Source organism: Lissotriton vulgaris, chromosome 4_1 (assembly GCF_964263255.1).
Source record: "Lissotriton vulgaris chromosome 4_1, aLisVul1.2, whole genome shotgun sequence".
In the NCBI taxonomy this organism is placed as follows: domain Eukaryota; kingdom Metazoa; phylum Chordata; class Amphibia; order Caudata; family Salamandridae; genus Lissotriton; species Lissotriton vulgaris.
In genome coordinates this window covers 924,287,226-924,308,267 of record NC_141691.1, presented here as the reverse complement: position 1 = coordinate 924,308,267, position 21,042 = coordinate 924,287,226, and the positions used below count along the sequence as shown (strand labels likewise).

Here is a 21,042-nt window from a genome sequence, read left to right as displayed (position 1 = left end):
TGACCATTGTTCCTGGAGCCATTCTTGGATGGGTCTCATGTGAAGTCGTACATTTGGTACCAGGTGGATGCATGATGCCATCATCCCCAAGATCTTGCTCGCAGTCCTCACTGTCCGCGCTTGTCCCTTCCGGTAGAGGAGAGTTTCCCTCACCAGGGCCCCTGCTCTCTTGTCGCTGGGGAACACCCTGCCCTGTAAGGTGTTGATCTGTGCCCCCAGGAAGATCTTCACTTGTTCAAGCTCCATTGACTATTTTTTCCAATGGATGGAGAACCCCAGGTTTATCAGCGTGCTCGTCACTGTATGTGCGTCTTTCTTGCATTTCTGGTACGAGTTTGCTTTCACTAACCAGTCCAGGTAAGGATATACGTGTATTCCTTGCCTTCGTAGGTGCGCTGCGACTGCCGCGAGGCACTTTGTGAAGACCCTCGGTGCTGATTTTAGACCGAAGGCTAGTGTTGTGAACTGGTAGTGGCTTTCTCCGACCGTGAACCTGAGCATATGTTTGTGCTTTACGTTCATTGGTATTTGCAGGTAGGCGTCCTTGAGGTCTATCGTGACCATGAAGTCCCCAATCTGCAATTGCGGTAGCACCTCCTGCAGGGAGGTCATTTTGAATTTGTGTTCTTATGAATGTGTTCAGGAACCTGAGGTCCAGAATGGGTCTCATTGTCTCATCGACCTTTGGCACAAGGAAATATGTGGAGTATATTCCCTTGTTTCTTTCTTTGAAGGGAACCTGTTCTATGGCCTCCTTCTGTAGGAGCTCTCTTGCTTCTTCCTGAAGCCGCTGTAGCTGTTCGTTTGCTAGTGACTTTCGCTTTGGTCTCCTGCTTGTTGGCCTCCTTTCCAATTCTAAGCAGTACCCGAATTGGATGATGTTTAGTATCCATTTGTCTGATGTGATCTCTCTCCATTCCTGGAGGTAGAATCTTAATCTTCCACCCACTGGTGTTATGTGGTGGTAGTTGTCCATTGTGTCCTGACCCCTTTGTACGTGCTGCCCCCTGGGATCCTTTCTGTGGGCGGGCACACTGATGTCTCTGAAGTCATTTAGAGGCGGGATGCTGGCCCCCTCCTTTATGCTGTCCTCGACCATTTCCTCTCCCTCGAAAGGACTGCCCCCTTGACTGGTACTGCCAGGACTGCTTCTGTTGACTCTGTTGCGCCTGCGAGTCCGCCTGGTGAGTCTGCTGGAAAGCCTGGTGTGAAGTACCTGGCTGGTTTCCACCTCTTCCGTCGGGCCTCCGTGACTGGGTGCCCCTCTTGTTGCCTCTGAACTGCAACAATGGATCGTGCAGTTTCATTGTCTTTCTTTAGTTGACTGAGTTTGTCGTCAACTGTTGTCCCGAACAGCGTCTCGCCGTTGAACGGAGTGTTCAAGATGCGGTGTTGCACCTCAGGCTTGAAGCCCGAGATTCTGAGCCATGCGTGTCTTCTTTCCGTGACACCCATCATCATGAGCCTGCTGGAGGTGTCTGCTCCATCCAGGGCCGTCTTGAGGCAACAATTTGCCGCATTCTTCCCGTCTTCGACCAGTTTCTCGGCCTTCTGCCTGGCCTCCTGGGGTAGGTCTTTCACCAGTTTTCCTAGCTCCTCCATGATCTGGTACATGTGCCTGTTTATGAGGGCATTGGAATTAGCCATGCGCCATTGGGTCGCGGCATTCCGTTCGATCCTTCTGCCCACCAAGTCCATCCTTTTGCTCTCCTTATCAGGAGGTGGTCCAGAAGTAGTGGCCACGTTAGCCCTCTTCCTTGCTGTGGCTGTGATGATGGAGTCAGCTGAGACCACGCCTCGAATGTAGGCTGGGTCCTTTGATGAATGTTTGTACTTCTTTTCCGTTCTTGGAGTGACTGCCTTGCATGTTGCGGGCTCCCTGAATGCCTCCATCCCCTGCGCCAAGACGCTGTCGAGCATAGGTAGATACTGGCTCCTTGTTTGCATAGGGACTAATGTCTCGAGGAGAAAGTCCGCTTTCTGCTTCTCCTCGTCGAGCTTGAGCTTGAAAGCTGCTGCCGCAGACCTTATCACCGAGTTGTAAGCCCCGATGTCGTCCGGCGGCGATGGCCTCGAGGGGTATGTGTCGACCACCTCTTCCGGGCTTTTGGTGTCGACATCCAGGTAATCCTCCTCCTGCGGGTCAGAGGTGGCCGACTCGGCGTCCAACCTGCTGTTCTCTTCCTCTTCATAGCTGTAAGCCTCGTAGGGATTCTCGTCCTCTTCCTGGTCGTCGACCATTTCGGCGCCAGGCTCATGTTCCTCGACGTGTTCGTCTTCCTCCTCGACCAGTTCTAGCATGGGTGGCTTGGTCTTGTGGGGAATCGTGAAGGCTCTCATCTTGGCGTCGAAATCCTTTTTCCGCTGCAAGATGTTTTCCATTACGGCTTCTAGTCGCCGTTTTTTCTTTTCCATCTCGGCCGCGTTGTCCGCGCCGGATTGTTCGGCCACTCTTCCGCGCCTGGCTCAGCTGTGAGAGTTTCAGCGTCGAAGGCTTGGACGCCGAACTGGGTTTCGGGTCCCTGTACGGAGTCAATGCTTTAGGGTCTTTCTCCCTCGACGTCGATCGGTCCTTTTCGGGGACGATCTTCGACGACTTCTGCTGCTCAACAGCTCTCGACGCCAGGGACTCCTTCTCAGAGGATCCGCTGGGCCTGTGGGTAGCTGCGGACGCCAGGTGTCTCTGCGTAGGCGCTTTCGGGGTCTTGCCCTAGTTTTTTCGAGACTCAGAGTCTCTCGTGCTCTTGTGGAACGACGAGTCTTCTACCTTATCAGGTGTCTTCGTGTAATCGGTCTCTACGACCGTGTAGCTGTCGTCTTCGGCGGCAGCGTTGTCCTCTTCCTCCGAGGACATCCCCAGCTCGTACAGCGATGGCGTCAGGGCTTTTCCTTGGAGGGTGGCGTGCGCTATCCTCTGGCTCTTCCTCACACGAAGGGTCTTCGGGGCGAAGGCGGAGCAGGCGTTGCAGTCCTCGCTTCTGTGGTCAACTGGTAAGCAGAGGTTGCAAACCGGATGTTGGTCTTTCTGCGCGAACGTGTGGTGGCAGTTAGGGCAGAACTTGAACGGCGTGTTGTCCATCATCGAGTGTTTAGGCCTCCCTGGCCGCGCGGACGTCGACGATCGTCGAAGTCCTCGATGATTTCTCCTTCCTTTCGCTGATCAGTGCTCGGCGAAGTCTTTCGTAGTCTTCTTCTTTCGATATCTTCTCCAATTTCAATCTTTTCCTAGTACTTTCTCCAAAAATGTCTGGAGCCCAACGGGAACGATCCAGACCCGACCGCGGAAAAAAGAATCTGAAGATGGCGCCTAAGGGTGGGAGCTTCCGCAGGAAGCATGCCGACGTCACCGGAAATACACCCAAGGAGGGGTGATGCCGACGCCCACCTGGGCGAAAAAAAAAAAAAAAAAAAAAGAAAAGACTACGAATCCGGACCCAACCACAAGACCGCGGAATATGCACAGCATAGTGAATCCAGAAAGATTCACGCTGCAAAACCAGGCTCTCTGGGTGGGATGGGTGGTCAAAAAGCAAGGGTCGCCCGGGGCCGGGTGGTAGAGTCTGGCCACGTTCCTATCCACAGGCGGACCTGTGGCGGGCTTGGACCAAGTGCCCACAAGAACGTCACACAAGGCCTCATTGAACGGCAGCAGACGCTCGCTGGAGCTTATCTGCGGTTTGAGGACCTCAGTGAGGAGGTTAGTACTGATGGCCGCAACGGGGAGGGGAGCTCAAGGTTTAAGGCCTTGGCCGCCCTCGTCAACACTACACTAAGTAGACCCCTCCTCCGAAGCCACGGTTCGAGGGGAGACAAATCCAGTGTCTGGCGAAGTGTCAATACCACTGGCCTCCCCAAGCTCATATGTTCAGTCCGGTTGAGACTGGCACTCCAGTGCCAGAGGGTCCTCAGACCCCTCACAATCTCCCTCGTCACCCGTCTCCTTTAAAACAGGATTAACAGACGGAAATTCCATGGAAATAAAAATCTCCAAAGGCCCTTCGGGAGCGGCGCCCAGCGGCACCGTTCCGGCGCCAGAGTCAGACCGAAGGGAACATTGGGGACGGCTTTCACAGTGGGCGCCAGGGGCGACACCAGTGGGGCCGGCGCCGGTGAGGTCCTCGCGTCGGGCCGAAGCACCCGCCGGCACAGGGGCCGAAGCCGGGACCGTTGAGCCCGGAGGCGCCACGGAACCCGGCTGAGGGAGGGACCTCCTGGCCATGAGGTACCGCTCGATCTCCTCCGGCGTCGCGCCGTGCCCAGGGACCGAAGGTGTGGGGCAGGTGGAGCCGCTTGGGCGGTGCCGCCCGAACCCCCGGCCGCATCGTGCGAGCGTCGGGGTGGGTCGCAGGAACGATGACGCCTCTCCGACCTCTCTAATGCCTCTTACCTGAGGACTTGAATCCTGACGACCGATGTCCACTCCCGGTGCTGCGATGACTCAGACCCCGCGACCGGTCCCTTGACCTCCTGTGGGACCGAGACCAGGACCTGGAACGGCGCGGGGCAGGTGCGGTCGTCGTGGTTGAGGCCTAAACACTTCAGGCACCGGCGATGGGGGTCCGTAACCGACATCAGTCGGTCGCACTCCGAACAGGGTTTGAATCCGGGCATCCCTACCGGCACCGATGGAGTCGAAGACTCTAGGAAAGAAATGATCAAAAAGATCAAAAAGTTTAGTCAAAAAATGACTAGGGGTAGAGCTTCTCCGGATCTGCGCTAGCTGGCGCGGAAAAAAGAAGAACTGACGTCAGCGCGCCTGGGCGGCGTCTAAGTACTCCGACGACGTCATTTCGGCGCTAACAACGCCCACGACGGACACGGACGACGCCTACTGACGCGCAGGGGTATTACTACGCAAAAATTTCCGGATACAGTCTGGGGTCATTCAAAGGTAAGGCATCTATCACTAACGTGTCTTTCAGATACTAGAGTACATTCTTGACCCTAGAGTCTACCCCCAGAACCTCAACTCCCACTACAAAATACTTACCTCAAAAACCAATAACACTCTTTTCTTCCATAGGAGAACATTGACTTTTTCAAGGAAAAGTTTACAAGTGTGGAGTATGAGAAACTAAATAAATTCTTTAAAATTGCATAAGCTAACAAAAACGAATTTACTTATCTGTTTTCAGAAAATGTCCCAGAGTGGTAACAAGGTAGAATACTCTGTTTAAGCCTAGTAATCTCAAAAGTTAATCTCAAACAAAGGTAAAGGTGACGCCAGGTATGCACTGGTGAGATGTTCATAAAATAGTTCAAAGTGATCCTTATTGATTCGGGCGCTCCTCTTCCTTTGGCCTACCGTTAAGACCAAAGTATTCCGAAAATGTGAAGATTGATGGAAGGAGCATCAAGTTCATAAAATAATCTGCAGTCCAATATTGCAGTCAGTATTTTTTATTTTTCAAGAAAATTTCGAAAAATTCAAGTTCCAACAGAAAAATATTCAATCCAATATGATATTTTCAATCCAATACAGAGATTTGTTTCATTCAGATTAGATGCTTTCTTACAAACAAATAGTCATAGCTCAAAAACAGCCTACGCGTTTTGTCCTCCCAGGACATCATCAGGGCTCATCAAAATAAACAGCTTTAATATGTTGGTTGCGGAGTCCAACTTCATTTGAGCAAGAATATATTCATCAAAATCCAAATAAAACGGGGCCATTGAAATCCTGTTAATTCGGGCTTCAGGCCCTGTAAAAATTATCTTTAAATCTCAATCCAATTGAAAATCTTATTTTTCATGCAAGTATGCTGAGTCAAAAGTTCCAACACCGGCAACAACAGGTCCTGATAAATATTTTTCTGTTGGAACTTGAATTTTGTGAAACTTTCTTGAAAAATAAAAAATACGAACTGCAATATTGGACTGAAGATTATTTTACGAACTTGACGCTTCTTCTATCAATCTTCACATAATCTCAAAAGTTCCTTACCTGCTATTTTACTAAAAAGCCTATTCAATTCTATGTACTGCATTACTATTAAAAACCTCTGCGACAACTTCATCAACCAGCCACCTGACGCCACAGCCGGTTCCCGCCCCCCAGAGACACCAGCCAGCCCACTATCTCCAACTGGACTCCGGTCATGACTGAAGACACCGCCTTGACCATGAAAGGCATCCACTTGGGGGGCCCCCACCGACCCCTGCCCCCCCTCACATCTACCACAGAGCTGCAGTCGCCATTGCACCCAAACTACAACACACCTCCTTTCCTCCCCAATAACACGAAAATTACCTGCGGAGTACCACAAGGGTCATTCCTGAGCTCAACCCTCTTCAACATCTACATGGCCCCCTCGCAGCCATCGTCCGACAACACGGCCTCAACATCGTATCCTATGCTGAAGACACACAGCTCATTCTCTCCCTCACCAAAGACACCACCACCGACAAACTCAACTTCCAGAAAGGAATGCAAGACGTCACAGTCTGGATGACCAACAGCTGCCTGAAGCTCAACGCCGAGAATACAGAAGTCCTCGTACTTGGAACCACCCCTTCAGCAGTGGACAAGAACTGGTGGCCAACCGCCCTCGGGAGCCCACCTACCCCCTCAGACCACACCAAAACCCTCCATATCGTACTCAACTCATCAATCACCGTGAACCGACAGGTCAACGCCGTCACCTTCCGCTGCTTCAACAATCTCTGTGTCGTCTGCAAGACCTTCAAATGGATCCCCCCGAGTCAAGGAAGACTGTCATCACCAGCAGACTGGACTTTGGAAACACACTCTAAGCCGGCATCAACAAGTACCTACTCCGCAAACTCCAGACAATACAGAACACCGCCTTCACTCGCCCTTGGCATCCCCTGGCACAAACACATCAGACAACACCTACATAGAATACACTGGCTCCCCCAGGAGAAAAGAGCCACCTTCAAAATCCTCACTCGTGCATGCAAATGCCTACACAACAAAAGACCCAAATACCACAAAGAAGGAATCAACTTCCACGTACCCAAAAGGAACATGCGATCCTCCAACCTCGCACTGGCCGCATGCAACGAGCCAGAGCAGGTGGAAGATCTTTCACTCACATTGTAGCAAAGACCTGGAACGAGCTACCGGCAGACATCAGAAGCGTCCCCACCCTGAACACCTTCTGGAAGATCATCAAGACCAGGCTCTTTTGGCTAAACAGATCTGCGCAACCCCCCCCCCCCCGTTCCCAGGGCACCTTGAGACCCTCAAGGATGAGTAGCGTGCTTACAATAATGCTGATTAAGTATTTCATTTCGAGCACATACAGTATCATTTAAACTGCATTTCAATTGCATTACGAATGTAAATTATTTATGGCTTACTTGTGCCAGGTCTGATTGGTTCTACAAAAACAATTGTTCTGAAGTTCAGTGTGTGAATTAATTTGCTGACTGAGTGTGTACAACAAATGCTTAACACTGTCCTCTGATACTGCCTTACTGCTAGACCGCACCACCACAAATAGAGAGTAAGGTTCTATCTAACTTTATCTCTGGATGGGTAGGGTCCACGAAGGGGAAGCTTCAAAGGCTTGGCGCCTTTGTGAGGTCTTTTGCTTCTTCCAGCATATGACCACTACCGGTTCTGACCCCCCCACTTTGGGCGGGAGAATCGGCAGGAAAACCAAGTGAGGAAGGGTGGTGTGCCCACTGTGCCAACCCCACCCCTCAGGTGGGGGAGGCGAGGTGAAGCACAACTCTCAGTCCCAGCCATCTTGCATATGGGGGGACCCAGCCAACCAGAGTGAGGCATATGCCGCCCTCCCACAGCAGGCAGGGTAGCATAATAAAGGGTATACCCACTCTAAGGAAGGGACCCATTGGTTCCAACCTTTACTTAACCTGTAATGCCCCTAAATCTAGTATTTAGGGGAACCCCTGCACCTTGCCTCCTCAGACAAGAACCAACCAAGAAGAAAAGAAGGACCGAAGAGCTGTGCTGCAGCTAAGAAGAGGAGGACCCCCCCACTGACTTGGCCCCAGCCCTGCCAGCCTATCCCCACTTTGAACCTGTAGTAGCGAAATCCCAGAGTGTCCTGCAGCCAGCAACCTCAATAACCCAGAGGACCTACCCTGCCTTACAAATAAAAGACTGTCTCCTGTGAGCACCGCATTTGCTCAGCAACAGACTCTGGCTCCGGCCCAATCCGCGAGTCTGCACCACACTGCAACAGACACTCTCCATGCACCCTGAGCGGCACTAGGGCAGCCGTGTGCAGAGTGCTGATGCCCAATGTTTTCCACTGGAGTAAAAGGGGGACTCCGGTTGGTGACTGCTCACGAGCAGGCTACGGGGTTGTGGGAGCAAAGCTCCTGGTGTAAGGCCCGGCGCAAAGGGGGATCTCAGTTATCACCCAAAGTACATTGCAGCAGCTGGGTGCAAGGTGCTGTTTTGGTGTTGGGTGCCCTGTTGGTTTCAATGGAGATTCTACAGTTTTGACAAAGACTGCAGGCTTTGGGACGAAGATCTTCTGGAGGTGACCACCGGGTCTCAATTAATAAAGTCTCCGACCCTTCTCTTACCTCCTGTGAATACATATGCCTTGAGGTCTTCAGTGAAAACAAACCTATTTGTTCACTACACATCATTTACCACCCACCTGGGGACAACCTCACCTTCTCCCAACAACTCATGGACACAATCTCAATCAACTCAGGACGGCAAAACACACAAATTTACCTGGGCGATTACAATCTTCATTGGAATGATTGTAGTGACGCAGTGGTCAATGGCCTCAAAAATTACCTGAATGCCTCTGACCTCACCCAAATTTGCAACAGCCAGACCCATGACAAAGGCTCTATCCTCGACATCATCGCCAAAGAAGGCACTATTCAACTTGATTCAATCCAACCCTGTGACTGGTCAGATCACCATACTGTCACATTCTTCATCAATGAAAAAGTTAAACGTATCCCGGTCCAATCCTCCAAGCCCAAAGTTTGGAAAAGAGACTTTAAGAAACTCAATCCAAACTCTTTACCCCCTAACAGCTGCAATCTCCTACTTCCCCCTACCGGCGTTACTGACGTTCAGTGCTTAACTGACCACTATCTCAAGGCTATGACCTCAATAATCAATGAGGCTGCACCGATGCAACTGAAAAGAGACTCCACCAAGATCTCCAATCCCTGGTACGACGGCAGTCTCAATGAAGACAGACGGGCCATGCGAATGGCAGAGCGCACCTGGAGATCTGTTCCTTCGGCACTACACCTAAAAACTCTGAAGAAAAAGAGAAACGCATACTTCAGGAAAATAAAACGCTTGAAGTCAGTTCTTCAGACTCCAGCTCAACCAAGCAAAAAACCGTCCGAGAAAACTGTTCGAACTAATTCGATCTGAATCCAAGGAACAACCCCAAGCAGTCAACACTATGGGCAATGCACCTTCCTGTGAAGATTTCTCTGATTTCTTTAAACAAAAAACCGACAACATCAGGAGCGATCTCCTCATTGACGCAAGCCTCTACTCCAAAGACCACTGCATAACACCCAATGAACCAAAAAACAATGCGACTTGGTCATCCTTTGTCACGTACTCTGAAGAAGAAATGGACAGTCTACTCAGCACCCTGAAACCATCCAATCACCTCAATGACCCTCTTCCTGCTAACGCTGTAAAAGGCTTCACCCATTTGCTCCTCCCACTCTGGACTAAAATTATCAATAGCTCACTGCAACAAGGAACCATCCCTGACTCCCTCAAAGTTGGTCAAGTTACACTTTCACTAAAGAAACCAACAGCAGACCCCACTGATCCAAACAACTACTGTCCTATTACCAACATTCCCACCCTCACCAAATTGTTGGAAAAATGCGTCCAACTACAATTGACAAAGCACATAGAACAGTTCGATCTCCTCAACCCTCATCAATCAGGCTTCCGAGCAGGGCACAGTACCGAAACGGAAATGACTCACATAATTGACGACGCCCTCCAAATTTTAGATCACAATGATACCTGCCTCCTCGTCCTTCTTGATCTCTCTTCAGCATTCGACACTGTGAAACATGAGAATCTACTCGAACTCTTAAAAACAAGAATGGGTCTTTCTGGGACTGTCCTTCAGTGGTTCACCTCCTTTCTACACAACAGGTCTCAGAAATTCAAGAGCAACAACTTGATGTCCTTCCCAGTACCTGTATCGTTAGGTGTCCCTCAAGGATCCTGCCAATCCCCTACTTTGTTCAACCTAGTAATGGAACCTCTCACCACCTTGCTACAAGCATCCAATGTACAATTTCACATGTACGCCAATGACACTCAACTATATCTCAGACTACAATCCCCCAAAGACATCATGCGTCTGAACTCAACAATCAGAAGCACCCAATTCTGGCTGGTCGATAACCACCTCACACTCAATGCTATGAAATATGAGTTCCTTCTGATTTCACCGCCCGCAAAAATCTCTACCACTCAAACCAGGTTTAAACACCTAACTGCACTCAATGTCCAACCAACCATCGTGGATTCAGCTACATCTTTAGGCATAACACTCGACGCCAATCTCAACATGCAGCAGCATATCAGCAAGACAACTAAGGGAGCGAACTTTCAAATAAATACCTTGAGGAAACTTAAACCCTTCCTCCCAGCCAAAGACTTCCAAACTGCAGTACAAGCACTAATCATCCCTCGCATAGACTACGACAGCATCGCCCTCTGCGGTCTCCCCCTAACTACAACTGCACCCCTAAGAGCCTCACTAAACGCGGCAGCGAGACTCATCACTGGATCAAAAAAACACTCACATATCTCCCCTGACTTTAAATCCCTGAACTGGCTGCCCTTTGAAGCCAGAATACATCTGAAAATGGGTTGCTTAACGCACAAGGCTTTTCACCTGAACTCACCTGGCTACCTCACTCAGAAGCTGACAATTTCCGGCGGCTCCAGAACCACCAGAAGCACAGAAAATCTTCTGCTAAAGCCTCGAAGATTCCGCAAGGAAAGAACTTACAAACGCTCCTTCTCAGGAATGGCGCCTAGGATCTGGAACTCACTCCCTCCTGAAACCAGGCTCATCTCCTCCACTTTCCTTTTTAAGAAAGAAGTTAAAGCTATCCTCATGGCTAAATACACTTGAACTACTACTTTTGATTTTTTAAGACTCTGCGTCGATCTGTACTCTTGTTTGATCCATTTACACATGTGTTTTACCTGTATTATCGACCTTACCCGATTGTTCATACTCCCTCCCATTTGTTTTATTTGCTTTGCTCCCTCGTGTACCCACCCTTCCTCTTACCTCTCGTCTATGTAAAGCGCTCTGTTATCTGCAAAGATCTTGTTCGCGCTATATAAAACTTTCAAAATAAAATAAATAAGTTGGGTTGCTGGGACACAGTCGGTTGGGCCACTCAAGGCTGTGGGACTTCGGGCACAGGGGTATCTTTTGGCGTCTGATTTTCTTACCAGCTCTGGTCGCGGTCAGGGGGTGGACGGGGCGGGGGGGTGAGGGGGTCGATCATCCAGAAAAAGACTGCAGGTGTCCCAGAAGAGTCAAGGCAGGTCAGATCACCAGATCTCAGGTCAGGCTCGCAGGAGAGACCTCTTTGTGGCATTGGGCAACTAGAACTCAGGGCGTGGACATGCATCCTTGACCCTGGGGGGAACCCTTGTTCTAAATCTAGAAGCTCAACCCCAAATACTGAGTACTTACCTGTTAACCGATAACTCCATTTCTCTCTCCATAGGATGTGGAGTTGATTTGTATGAAAATAAACTACAACTATGCAAAACTGATTTTACTTACCTTTTCTCTAGGCTTGGCTTAGTTCTAGAAATAAAATAAAGTAATATTTTTATACAAACAAAATTGGCCTGAGTTCAGTCTGAGTGTGTGGCATCATTTGCTGATTGAGAGTACAACAAATGCTTAACACTACCCTTTGATAAAGTATTACTGCTCGGCACACTACCACAAATGGAGAGTAAGGTGCTATCTACTTTTACCTCTGTCTACCCAGGGGGTTCCAATGGACAGTGAACACTATACCTCATTTTGGTATAGTGTATACAGAGCCAGTTTCCTAAACTGACTCTTTTGTGGTAGTGTGCTTGAGCAGTCAGGCCTATTAGAGGGTAGTTTTAAGCATTTGTGGTACACACTCAGGCAAGAAATGATGCCGCACACAACAGACTGAATCCAGACCAATTGTTTGTCTAAATAGTTGTTCCTTTGTTATTTTTATTACCAGAACCAAGATCTACTCAGAAGCAGGTAAGTGATACTTTCGATACAAATTTACTTTTCAAGATAGTGTGTACTAGTTTTGTTAAAGCAAATAAGTTACTTTGCAGTAGGAAAATGGGTTGTAAGCTCGTTCTAGTTCAAGACCAAACAAACTAGCAACACAATTTGGGCATCCTAGGACACCAGTAAGCATGTTGACTCATTGTAGGAAGCAGGCTCTGTATATACTTTACCAAAGTAAAGTATAGTGTGCACAGAGTCCAGTGGAACCCCAAAGGCAGGCAGAGGTATAAGTAAAAAATACCCTATTCTCTATTTGTGGTAGTGTGGGCGAGCAGGAAGGCTTTTAAGCCTTTATTGTACACACTCAGGTAAGAAATTATGTTACACACTTAAAGACTGAACTCTACCCAGTTTTGTTTTTATAAAATTATTTAGTTATTTTAATTCTAGAACCGAGCCAGCATGGTGCATGTAAGTGAAATAATACTTTGCAGGTATATTGCAGTTGAAATGCTGTCGGATGCACATTTTTTGGTTACAGGTAAGTCATTTGGTTGTAAAGCAGTCTGAATTACTTCTCAGATTACGTTGCAAATTACTTCTCAGATTACATTTTAGGTTACTTTATCCACTCACTGTGATATGCCTAGATATCACACTGGGACATTTCCTAGAAGTAAGTAAATCAGTTTTTGTAAATTAGCAGTTTTTCAAGGTTTCATACAACAACTTCACAAAAGATTTTCAAAGAAAAGCAATCAATACAATCCTATGGAAGGAAATGAAGTGATCAGTTTGATGGCAAGTACTTCTGTTTTGGAATTGGGTTTCTGGGGTTACAACCAGGGTTCCCCCAGGGTAAAGGATGCACTCTCCAAGCACACTCTGTGGCACTACGGCGGCCGGGTGCAGAGGGCTGAGGCCCAATGTTATCCAATGGTGGATAGGGGGCCTCCAGTTAGTGGCTGCTCATAAGCAGGCCACAAGGTTGTGGGAGCAAAGCTTATGGTGTTAGGCTCAGGGCAAAGGGGGATCTGAGTTTACACCCAAAGAACACCCACTGCGGTGGCTGGGTGCAGGATGCTGTTTTGGCATCGGGTGTACTGTGGATTTCAATAGGGATTCTTGAAGTGCAATGAACACTGCAGGCTCAGGGACGAAGATCTTCTGGAGGTGACCACCGGTTGGAGAGGTAAGTTGGGATGCCTGGGGATGGTGGGACACAGTCGGTTGAGTCACCCAAGGCCGTGAGACGTCGGGTGCAGGGGTGTCTTTAAGCATCTAGTTTTTTTACCAGTCCGGTCGCGGTCGAAGGGAACCTCCAGAAAGGGGCTGCTGGTGTCTTTTGGAGATTCGAGGCAGGTCAGAGATCACCAGATCTCAGGTCAGGATCACCGTGGAGACCTCCTCAAGGTGTTGGACCACTAACTCGGGCCCTGGACATCAGGTGCAGACTTTGATTTGTCCGGAGTCGGTCTGTGGGTGAGCAAATCTGGTGCTCACGGGAGACAACAGTTTGGTTTGGGAAGGCAGGTATTGTGGGTTCTTGGGGATGCTAGCTGCAGGAAACACTAGGATTTGGCTGGAGCTGGTTTTTGGTGGGGACAGGCCAGTAGGGCTGTTGCCAAGTCAGTGGGCGTCCTGTTAGTTCAGCAAAGCTTCTTCGGTCCTTCTTCTGGTCGGTTCTTGTTTGAAGAGGCAAGGTTCGTGGCTGCCCACTAAATACTAGATTTAGGGGTGTTACAGGTAGGTAAAGTTCAGGACCAATGGGTCCCTTCCTTGGGGTGGGTGCACCCCCTGCTATGCAAACCTCCAGAGGGAGGGGGCATATGCCTCTCTCTAGTTGGCTTGGTTCCCCCATCTGCAAAATGGCAGGGACAGAGTTGTGCTTCACCTCGCCTCCCCAAACGGAGGGGTGGGGTTGGCAAAGGTGGGCACACCTCCCTTCTTACTTGGTGTTCCCATAGATTCTCCTCCCTAAAGAGGGGGAGAGAGCCAGTGGGGGTCAGTTGCTAAAAGCAGCAAAAGGCTGGGATAGCTCACAAAGGCAGCAAGCCTTTGAAGATCCCCTTCGTGGACCCTGCCATCCTGAGGGAGGATTCTTGGCACATCGTACTACGATGTGCATCGTTTCAGACTCCGGAGAGCGGCAGGCTCTCGACCCAGGGGTCCAGAAACAATTCTGGTGGTGACAGCTGGCGAGCAGCCACTCAGTCAGGACACTAGAGTTAGGTTGTTTTTTAGGTGGCAGCTCTAAGGTGCCCTCTGAGTGCATTTTTCATTCGATCCCACACTGGCATCAGTGTGGGGTTTATGTGCTGAGAAGGTTGATATCAAACTATCCAGTTTTCAGTGAAGCCATCATGTTGCTGTGGAGTAATGACAAACTCCCAGCCCCATATACTCTTAATGACACTGTAAGGGTACAGGGCTCATGCACCTGTACCCTCACCACTGGTATAGTGCACCCAGCTAGAGGGGAGGCTTACCTATGCCAGGGCAGATGGCTTGTAGGCATGGAACACAGGAATGTGTGCCATATTGACTCCCCTTTGTTCTGCACCAGAACACGCAGCCTGCAAGGGCAGAGTGTGTAATAGTGCATGGCCTCTAAGGGTGGCACAATAACTGCTGCAGCCCTTCGTTACATGAAACCAAAGAGTGCCAATTGGGTTTTTAATCAGTACAGTTTTAGGGAAAGAACATAGGCCCTGGGTACCTGGCTGGCAGGAACCCAGGGTACACTCAGTTTGGCAGAGAGTGGGGGGCAACCATGCAAAAAGAGGGCACTTTCTTACCCTCATTTGAAGTCACTAAGTTACTTTGTTGCCATACAAGACAGGTCCAACACTTACAATATTTTTCAGAGAAAACCACCATACAATCCTGTGGGAGAAAATGAAGTGTTAAATTTGCAGGTAAGTACACTTGTTTGAACTTCAGTCTCAGGCAGGTTGCACTTACACAGGGCAAGGGTCAGGCAGGTCACAAGGGTGCAACCTCAGCGGCACTGTGGAAGCCGGGTGCAGAGGCAAAAGGGGAGGTTTGGGCCTAATGCAGTTCTATAGAGACTGGGAGGTTCTAGGAAGAGCACCGGTCACAGGCAAGTAACTGCTGTTGCTGGGTGAGGGCCCAGGGATCAAAGGTAAGCACAGAGGAGGCCACAAGTAGGCACCAGCAGAACAGCTCCAGTGGTGGAGAGGCGGCAGGGTGCAAAGTAGGCGTCTAGCTCCCAATGGAAACCAATGGAGGACGCTGGTTATAAAGAAATGCTGCAGGCTTGGTCAAGGAGGCTGGACAAAGGCTAGATAGCTGAGGGACTCCAGGGCACCATCAGTTGGGCTCCCCAAAGTCAGAGGACAGTAGATGCAGTGATACCTTCTGGTGTCAGGTTTCCTTAGCTGGGTGAGGTTGGTGCAGGGGCGCCTTCGAACAGAGGCAGCAGGGGTTCGATGATGGGTCTTGGAGAGGTCAGCCACCGGTGAAGACTAAGCCATGATCGCCGGGGAGACATCTCAGGGTAAGTGGTCCACTTGAACTCGGAACGTGGAAGGTATGTGCAGAATCGCCTATCTGCCTGGATCCGTAGTCTGGTGTTGGTTTCTTTGAGTTGGACAAATCTGATGTCCACGAGAGACAGGAGTCTTTTTCGAAGACAGTGCAGGTCCTCCCGGGCTCTTGAGGTATCTAGCTGTGGGCCACAACGGTTTCTGGAAGCAGGGCTGCCAGAGGAGGAGACAGACTGGAGGGGCTGTGACCAAATCGGTCAGTCTTCTCCACTGCTGCACAGCTCTTCGGTCGTCTTATCTGAAGAGACAAGCTTCCAGGGTGCACCTAAATACTAGATTTAGGGATGTTACAGGGTTGTGCAGGTTGGGGCCAGTGGGTCGTTCCACTAGGGTGTCTACACCCCCTAATATGCCAGTCTCTAGTGAGAAGGAGTCATAGGCCTCTTCCTAATTGGATGGGTCCCCCGCATCTTTAAGAAGGCGAGGACAGATGTGGGCTTCATCTAGCCTCACCTACTTAGGGTGGGGTTGACAAAGGTGGGCACACCTCCGTTCCTAGCTAGGTTTTCCTGCTGTTTCTCGAGACCAAATTGGAGGTCAGAACCAATGGTAGCCAGATGCAGTAGCAGCAATAAGTTGGGGGTAGCTAACAAAGACAGCAGGTTTTTGAAGCAGGGACCTTCCCCGCCTTGGGGAAAGAGGTGCGACATCTCTGCCCAGAATGTGCTTGCTCTGTACCCAGGGGTCCAGAAATCTCTCTGGTGGTGGCATGTGGCTGGGAGCCAGTTAGGAAACACACCAGAGCTGGTAGCATTTCAGAGGGCATCTCTAAGATGCCCTCTGAGTGCATTTTTCATTAAATCCCAAACTGGCATCAGTGTGGGTTTAGTGTGCTAGGAAGCATGATGCCAAACTTCCTAGACTTCAATGAAGCCATCATGGAGCTGTGGAGTTCGTGTTGACAACCTCCCAGCCCATGTACTTAAAATGAAAATGGCTCCACTGCACTTACAGTGCCTGTGAATGGCACAGACACTGTAGGGGTTTAGTGCTCATGCAGAAATGCCCTCACCTGGGTATGGTGCACCCAGCCTTTAGGATAGTAAGGCCTGCTAGAGAGGGGACCTACCCATGCCACAGGTAGTGTTGGGGGACATGGCACAGAGGGATGTGTGCCATGTCGACTCTAGTTTGGTCTGCACCAAACACGCAGTGGCAGTGTGTGGGAGTTAAGGTGAGGGGGTCTCAGACTGTGGCACAATACATGCTGGAGCCCTCAGAGCCCTCTCTGGTCACAAGGCCCTTGGTACCAGGGGTACCTTTTACAAGGGACTTACATGTGGCCCAGAGGTGTGTCAATTGTGGGTGACAAAGGTACAGTTTTGGGAAAGAACACAGGTGCTGGGGCCTGGGTAGCAGGATCCCAGCACACACAGTTAAGCTGGCATCGGGTATGTGCAGAACGTTCGGCAATAACCACGCAGAAAGGGGCTACAGGGCCTCCCCACCCCCCCAAAAAAAATCAGCTTTTAGTTGGACTTCAGATGATGAAATCTTGAAAAAAATGAATATAGAAAAAAATACCTGCACATTTGCAATCATTAATGTGTTCATATTGTTTTATACAAGTTGCTGATATTTTGTGATACTGACCAGACCCAAAAGTTCCTTGTGACGTGAAAGGTCTTCCAGCATCCGGTATACGAATAACTTGAGAAAGTTTCTCAGCTATGGCCTAGACAAGAAAAATGAGAATTATGATGGCATGCATACACATCCTTACAATACTGCAAATGCTATGCATTAGTCTGACTGAATATAATCTGTTACAGGTGTTATGCTACAATTTATTTAAAATAACCTGCATGCGCATAGCTGTGCAACTGAATTCTCAAAATAACAGAAGAAAAAGCCATTACGGCTCGTCATATGAAAAGTAAGTACTGTGCATACAATGGAAATCTAAAACAGATTAATGCTGCAAAAAAAGCATCCAGGTGGTAGAAAGTAAGACTCTCATACTGAAACAATAATTTGAACACCAGATATAAAATCATGGGTAAAGGAGTGCAAACACATATGCATGTACAATAAAAAAAAAACAAATTAGGAGGAAAAGCCGACTAGCTTTTGTAACAATACTGCTGGTAGATATTCAATTTTCCTGCAGACTCATCATATTAGGAATACCCACCATGACTGGATCTGGAAACTTTTCCCACAGCAATAGCTGTCAAGCATCACCAACTGCTACCATGCGGCTTCATCTGCAACTTCGTCCCACAAGGGTGCAATGACATTGGAAAAAACCGAAGACCATCTCCCAAAAGATCCCACCAGAGAAAAAACAAGAGTAGTCCTTTTCTTTCTTGAAGTGACTGTTTTGCTCCCTGTGCCATCTGGAGTGTCAATGGTGTTCCTCGATAGCAGTGTCTCCCTTGAAGCAAAACCCTCAGAAGATTTTGCAATAACTGTGCAAAAATCAAGCAATGAATTTGGCTTAAAAAAGTACGGGTTTTACTATATTTTAAAACAAACAAAAAAATCGAGTCTATAGACAATGTCTATAGTCTTACATGGTCACTGCCAAAACGAAAATGCCCCTTTGAAAATTCGAGTGACCCTGCAATGATTGGTGGGCCAGCTACCAATCAAGGAGTCTGATCCAGAGTTAAGAATGGGTCTATAGAATCCTATTCTGTGAAGAAATGTTACTTAACTGTACCTACAGAATGCCAGAGTGAATACTCTTCATGCAAACTCATCTGCCAATTTAGATGATTATTTGCGTAGGAAGCTGGCTCTTTATGTGATACATCGAAAATTGGATATATCTTGTAAAGAGAACAGGAATTCCGTTAGGAGTAGACAGGGGCTCACTATGCAATCCCAAAGTGCTATAATAGGAAGTAGTGTGGTCGAGCAGCCTTAGGCTTGACACAGAGGAGTACAAGGCGTGTTGGAAACAGCAAATGGCTGGGGTATCTCACAAAGACAGCAAGCCTTTGAAGTTTCCACTTCGTAGTCCCTGCCCATACTGGGGGAAGAGACTTGGCACCTCGCCCCAGGATATGCATTGTTTTAGACCTCAGAAAGCAGCAGGCTCTCGACCAAAGGGTCCAGAAACCTGTCTGGTGGTGGCAGCTGCCGAGAAGTCACTCAGATAGGACACTAGATTTAGGTCATTTTTCAGGGGGCATCTCCAAGATGCCCTCTGAGCCCATGTTCCATGTTCCAGTGGCATAAGTGTAAGTTTAATGTGCTGAGAGGTTTGACACCAAACTTCCCAGTTTTTCAGGAAAGCCATTATGGTGCTGTGGAGTTCATACTACCAAACTCCCAGCACTATATACTCTTAATGACATTACTGCACTTACAATTTCTAAGAATTGGTTAAGACATAGTAGGGGTACAGGGCAAATGCACCTGTAACCTCACCACTACTATAGTGCACCCAGATAGAGGGGTGATTACCTATGCCATGGTAGTGATTAGTAGGCATGGCACACAGGGATCGTATAGTTTCTTGCCGGTCGGTGTAGTTTTGCAGCTTGAAGACTTTCTGGACTCACTATGCTGTGCATTATTCACCATCCAGTAGCTGAGTCCAGAATAGTAGTCTTTTCTCTCTTTTTTTACGTGGCCCAGGTGGGCGTCGACATACCACCATTTGGTGTCCGTTGTGACGTTGACGCGCTTTCTCCGGAAGCTCCCACCTTTGGTCGCCATCCTTAAATTCTTTTTTCTGGTCTTGTGTTCTTCTTTTCCCTCTCATCTTGAAAGTCTATCTCCAGTTTTAATCCATTTCCTCTGGTCTCATCTTTCTGGCGGAGGAGGATGGGTTCAAGTCTTCAAGCTGCAAAACTGCACAGACAGGTAAGACACTATACATTTTCGCAACGTGAATCTTTCTGGATTCACTATGCTTTGCATAGATTTTGTAGCGGTTTGTCCTTATTGTGGTGGCTGGGTGGAAGATGAGCACTAGTTACTGAATATGTGTTGTAAGACCTTCTGTCCCACTTGCGCTCCTTTGTTCATTTCGCTATCTACACAGTAGTGCTTAGTGAACGTGTACACTGAAGACCATGTTGCAGCTTGGCAAATGTCTTGATTGGTGTGTTAGCTAGAAACGCAATTGTTGCTCCTTTCTTCCTTGTTGACTGAGCAGGAGCTGCTCCTTGTAACAGTTGTCCTGCTTGTTTGTGGCATAATTGTATGGTTTGTGCAATCCACCGTGCAATGGTATTTTTAGCAACTGGTCAAACCAAAAAACTGCTGGCAAAGGAAACAAAGAACGGCTTTGTCTTTCTGCACTCCTTTGTCCTTTCCATATAGCGCATTACAGCTCCTGGCGTCCAGTGTGTGAAGCGCCTTTTCTGTGCTTGTGGTTGGTTTTGGGAAAAAACTAGGTATTTGGATTGTTTGGTTGATGTGGAACCGAGACACCATCTTTGGCATGAAGTGTGGGTCTGCTCTCATTACAATCCTATCACTGTGTCTTTGCAGGAAGGGCTCTTGAAGTGTTAACCACTAAGAAGGCTAAGTGAGTTGCAAGCGCTATCACATCATTACGAAGAGTGTCTTTAGCGTGAGCATGCGCAGTGTACCTTTGTGAACAGGCTCAAATGGTGCCTTCATCCATTGAGTTAGCACTACGTTGAGGTTCCATGCTGGTACTGGCATTCTGTTTGGGGGTGCGATTCTTTTTGCTCCTTCTAGAAATCTTTTTACTACTTGTGAGGTGAAGAAACTATTCCCTGTTTCTCCTCTTGTGTAAGCCACTATCGCCGCTAAGTGCACCCGTAGGGATGTGTAGCTTAGTTTACTTTGTAGGAGATGTGCGAAGTATTTTAGTACTGTTCATTCCCTTGTGATTCTCTTTTGTAGTTTCTTCCTAATGCACCATTCGGCCAATCTTTTCCACTTTGTTATGTAGCACTTGCTTGTGGTATGTCTTCTTGCCTTCCTGAGCACTGCCATTGTGCTTGCCGGTAGTCTGAGTTGTGCAAACTCTAGGTCTTCAGGAGCCATGCCGCTAGGCTGAGGCTCTCTGGTTCTGGGTGTAGCACCCTTCCGTCCTGCATTGATAACCAGGTCCCTTCTTCTTGGGAATCTGTGTGCTGGTGCTTGTGCGAAGTGTTGGCATTTTGATATGTTGCAAATAGGTCTATTTGCGGTGTACCCCACTTCTGGAATACTTTCTGTATTTCCTGTTGGTTGATCTCCCATTAGTGGGATGCTGACGTCTGCCTGCTGAATCTGTCTGCTTCCACATAGTCCTTCCCTGGGAGATGTATTGCTAGTTGGTCTATTTCTAGTGGGAT

At 48.7% G+C, this 21,042-nt stretch overlaps 1 protein-coding gene across 2 annotated transcripts in view; it reads right to left on the bottom strand.

Moving 5' to 3' along the window:
* Positions 1-21,042, bottom strand: part of LOC147722731 (uncharacterized) — a 488,139-nt gene that overhangs the window by 118,119 nt on the left and 348,978 nt on the right. For both annotated transcript variants that reach the window (XM_086965201.1, XM_086965202.1), the window contains exon 19: positions 17,369-17,450. In XM_086965201.1, the coding sequence (XP_086821327.1) occupies positions 17,369-17,450 (82 nt within the window). The remainder of the gene's footprint in view (positions 1-17,368; positions 17,451-21,042) is intronic.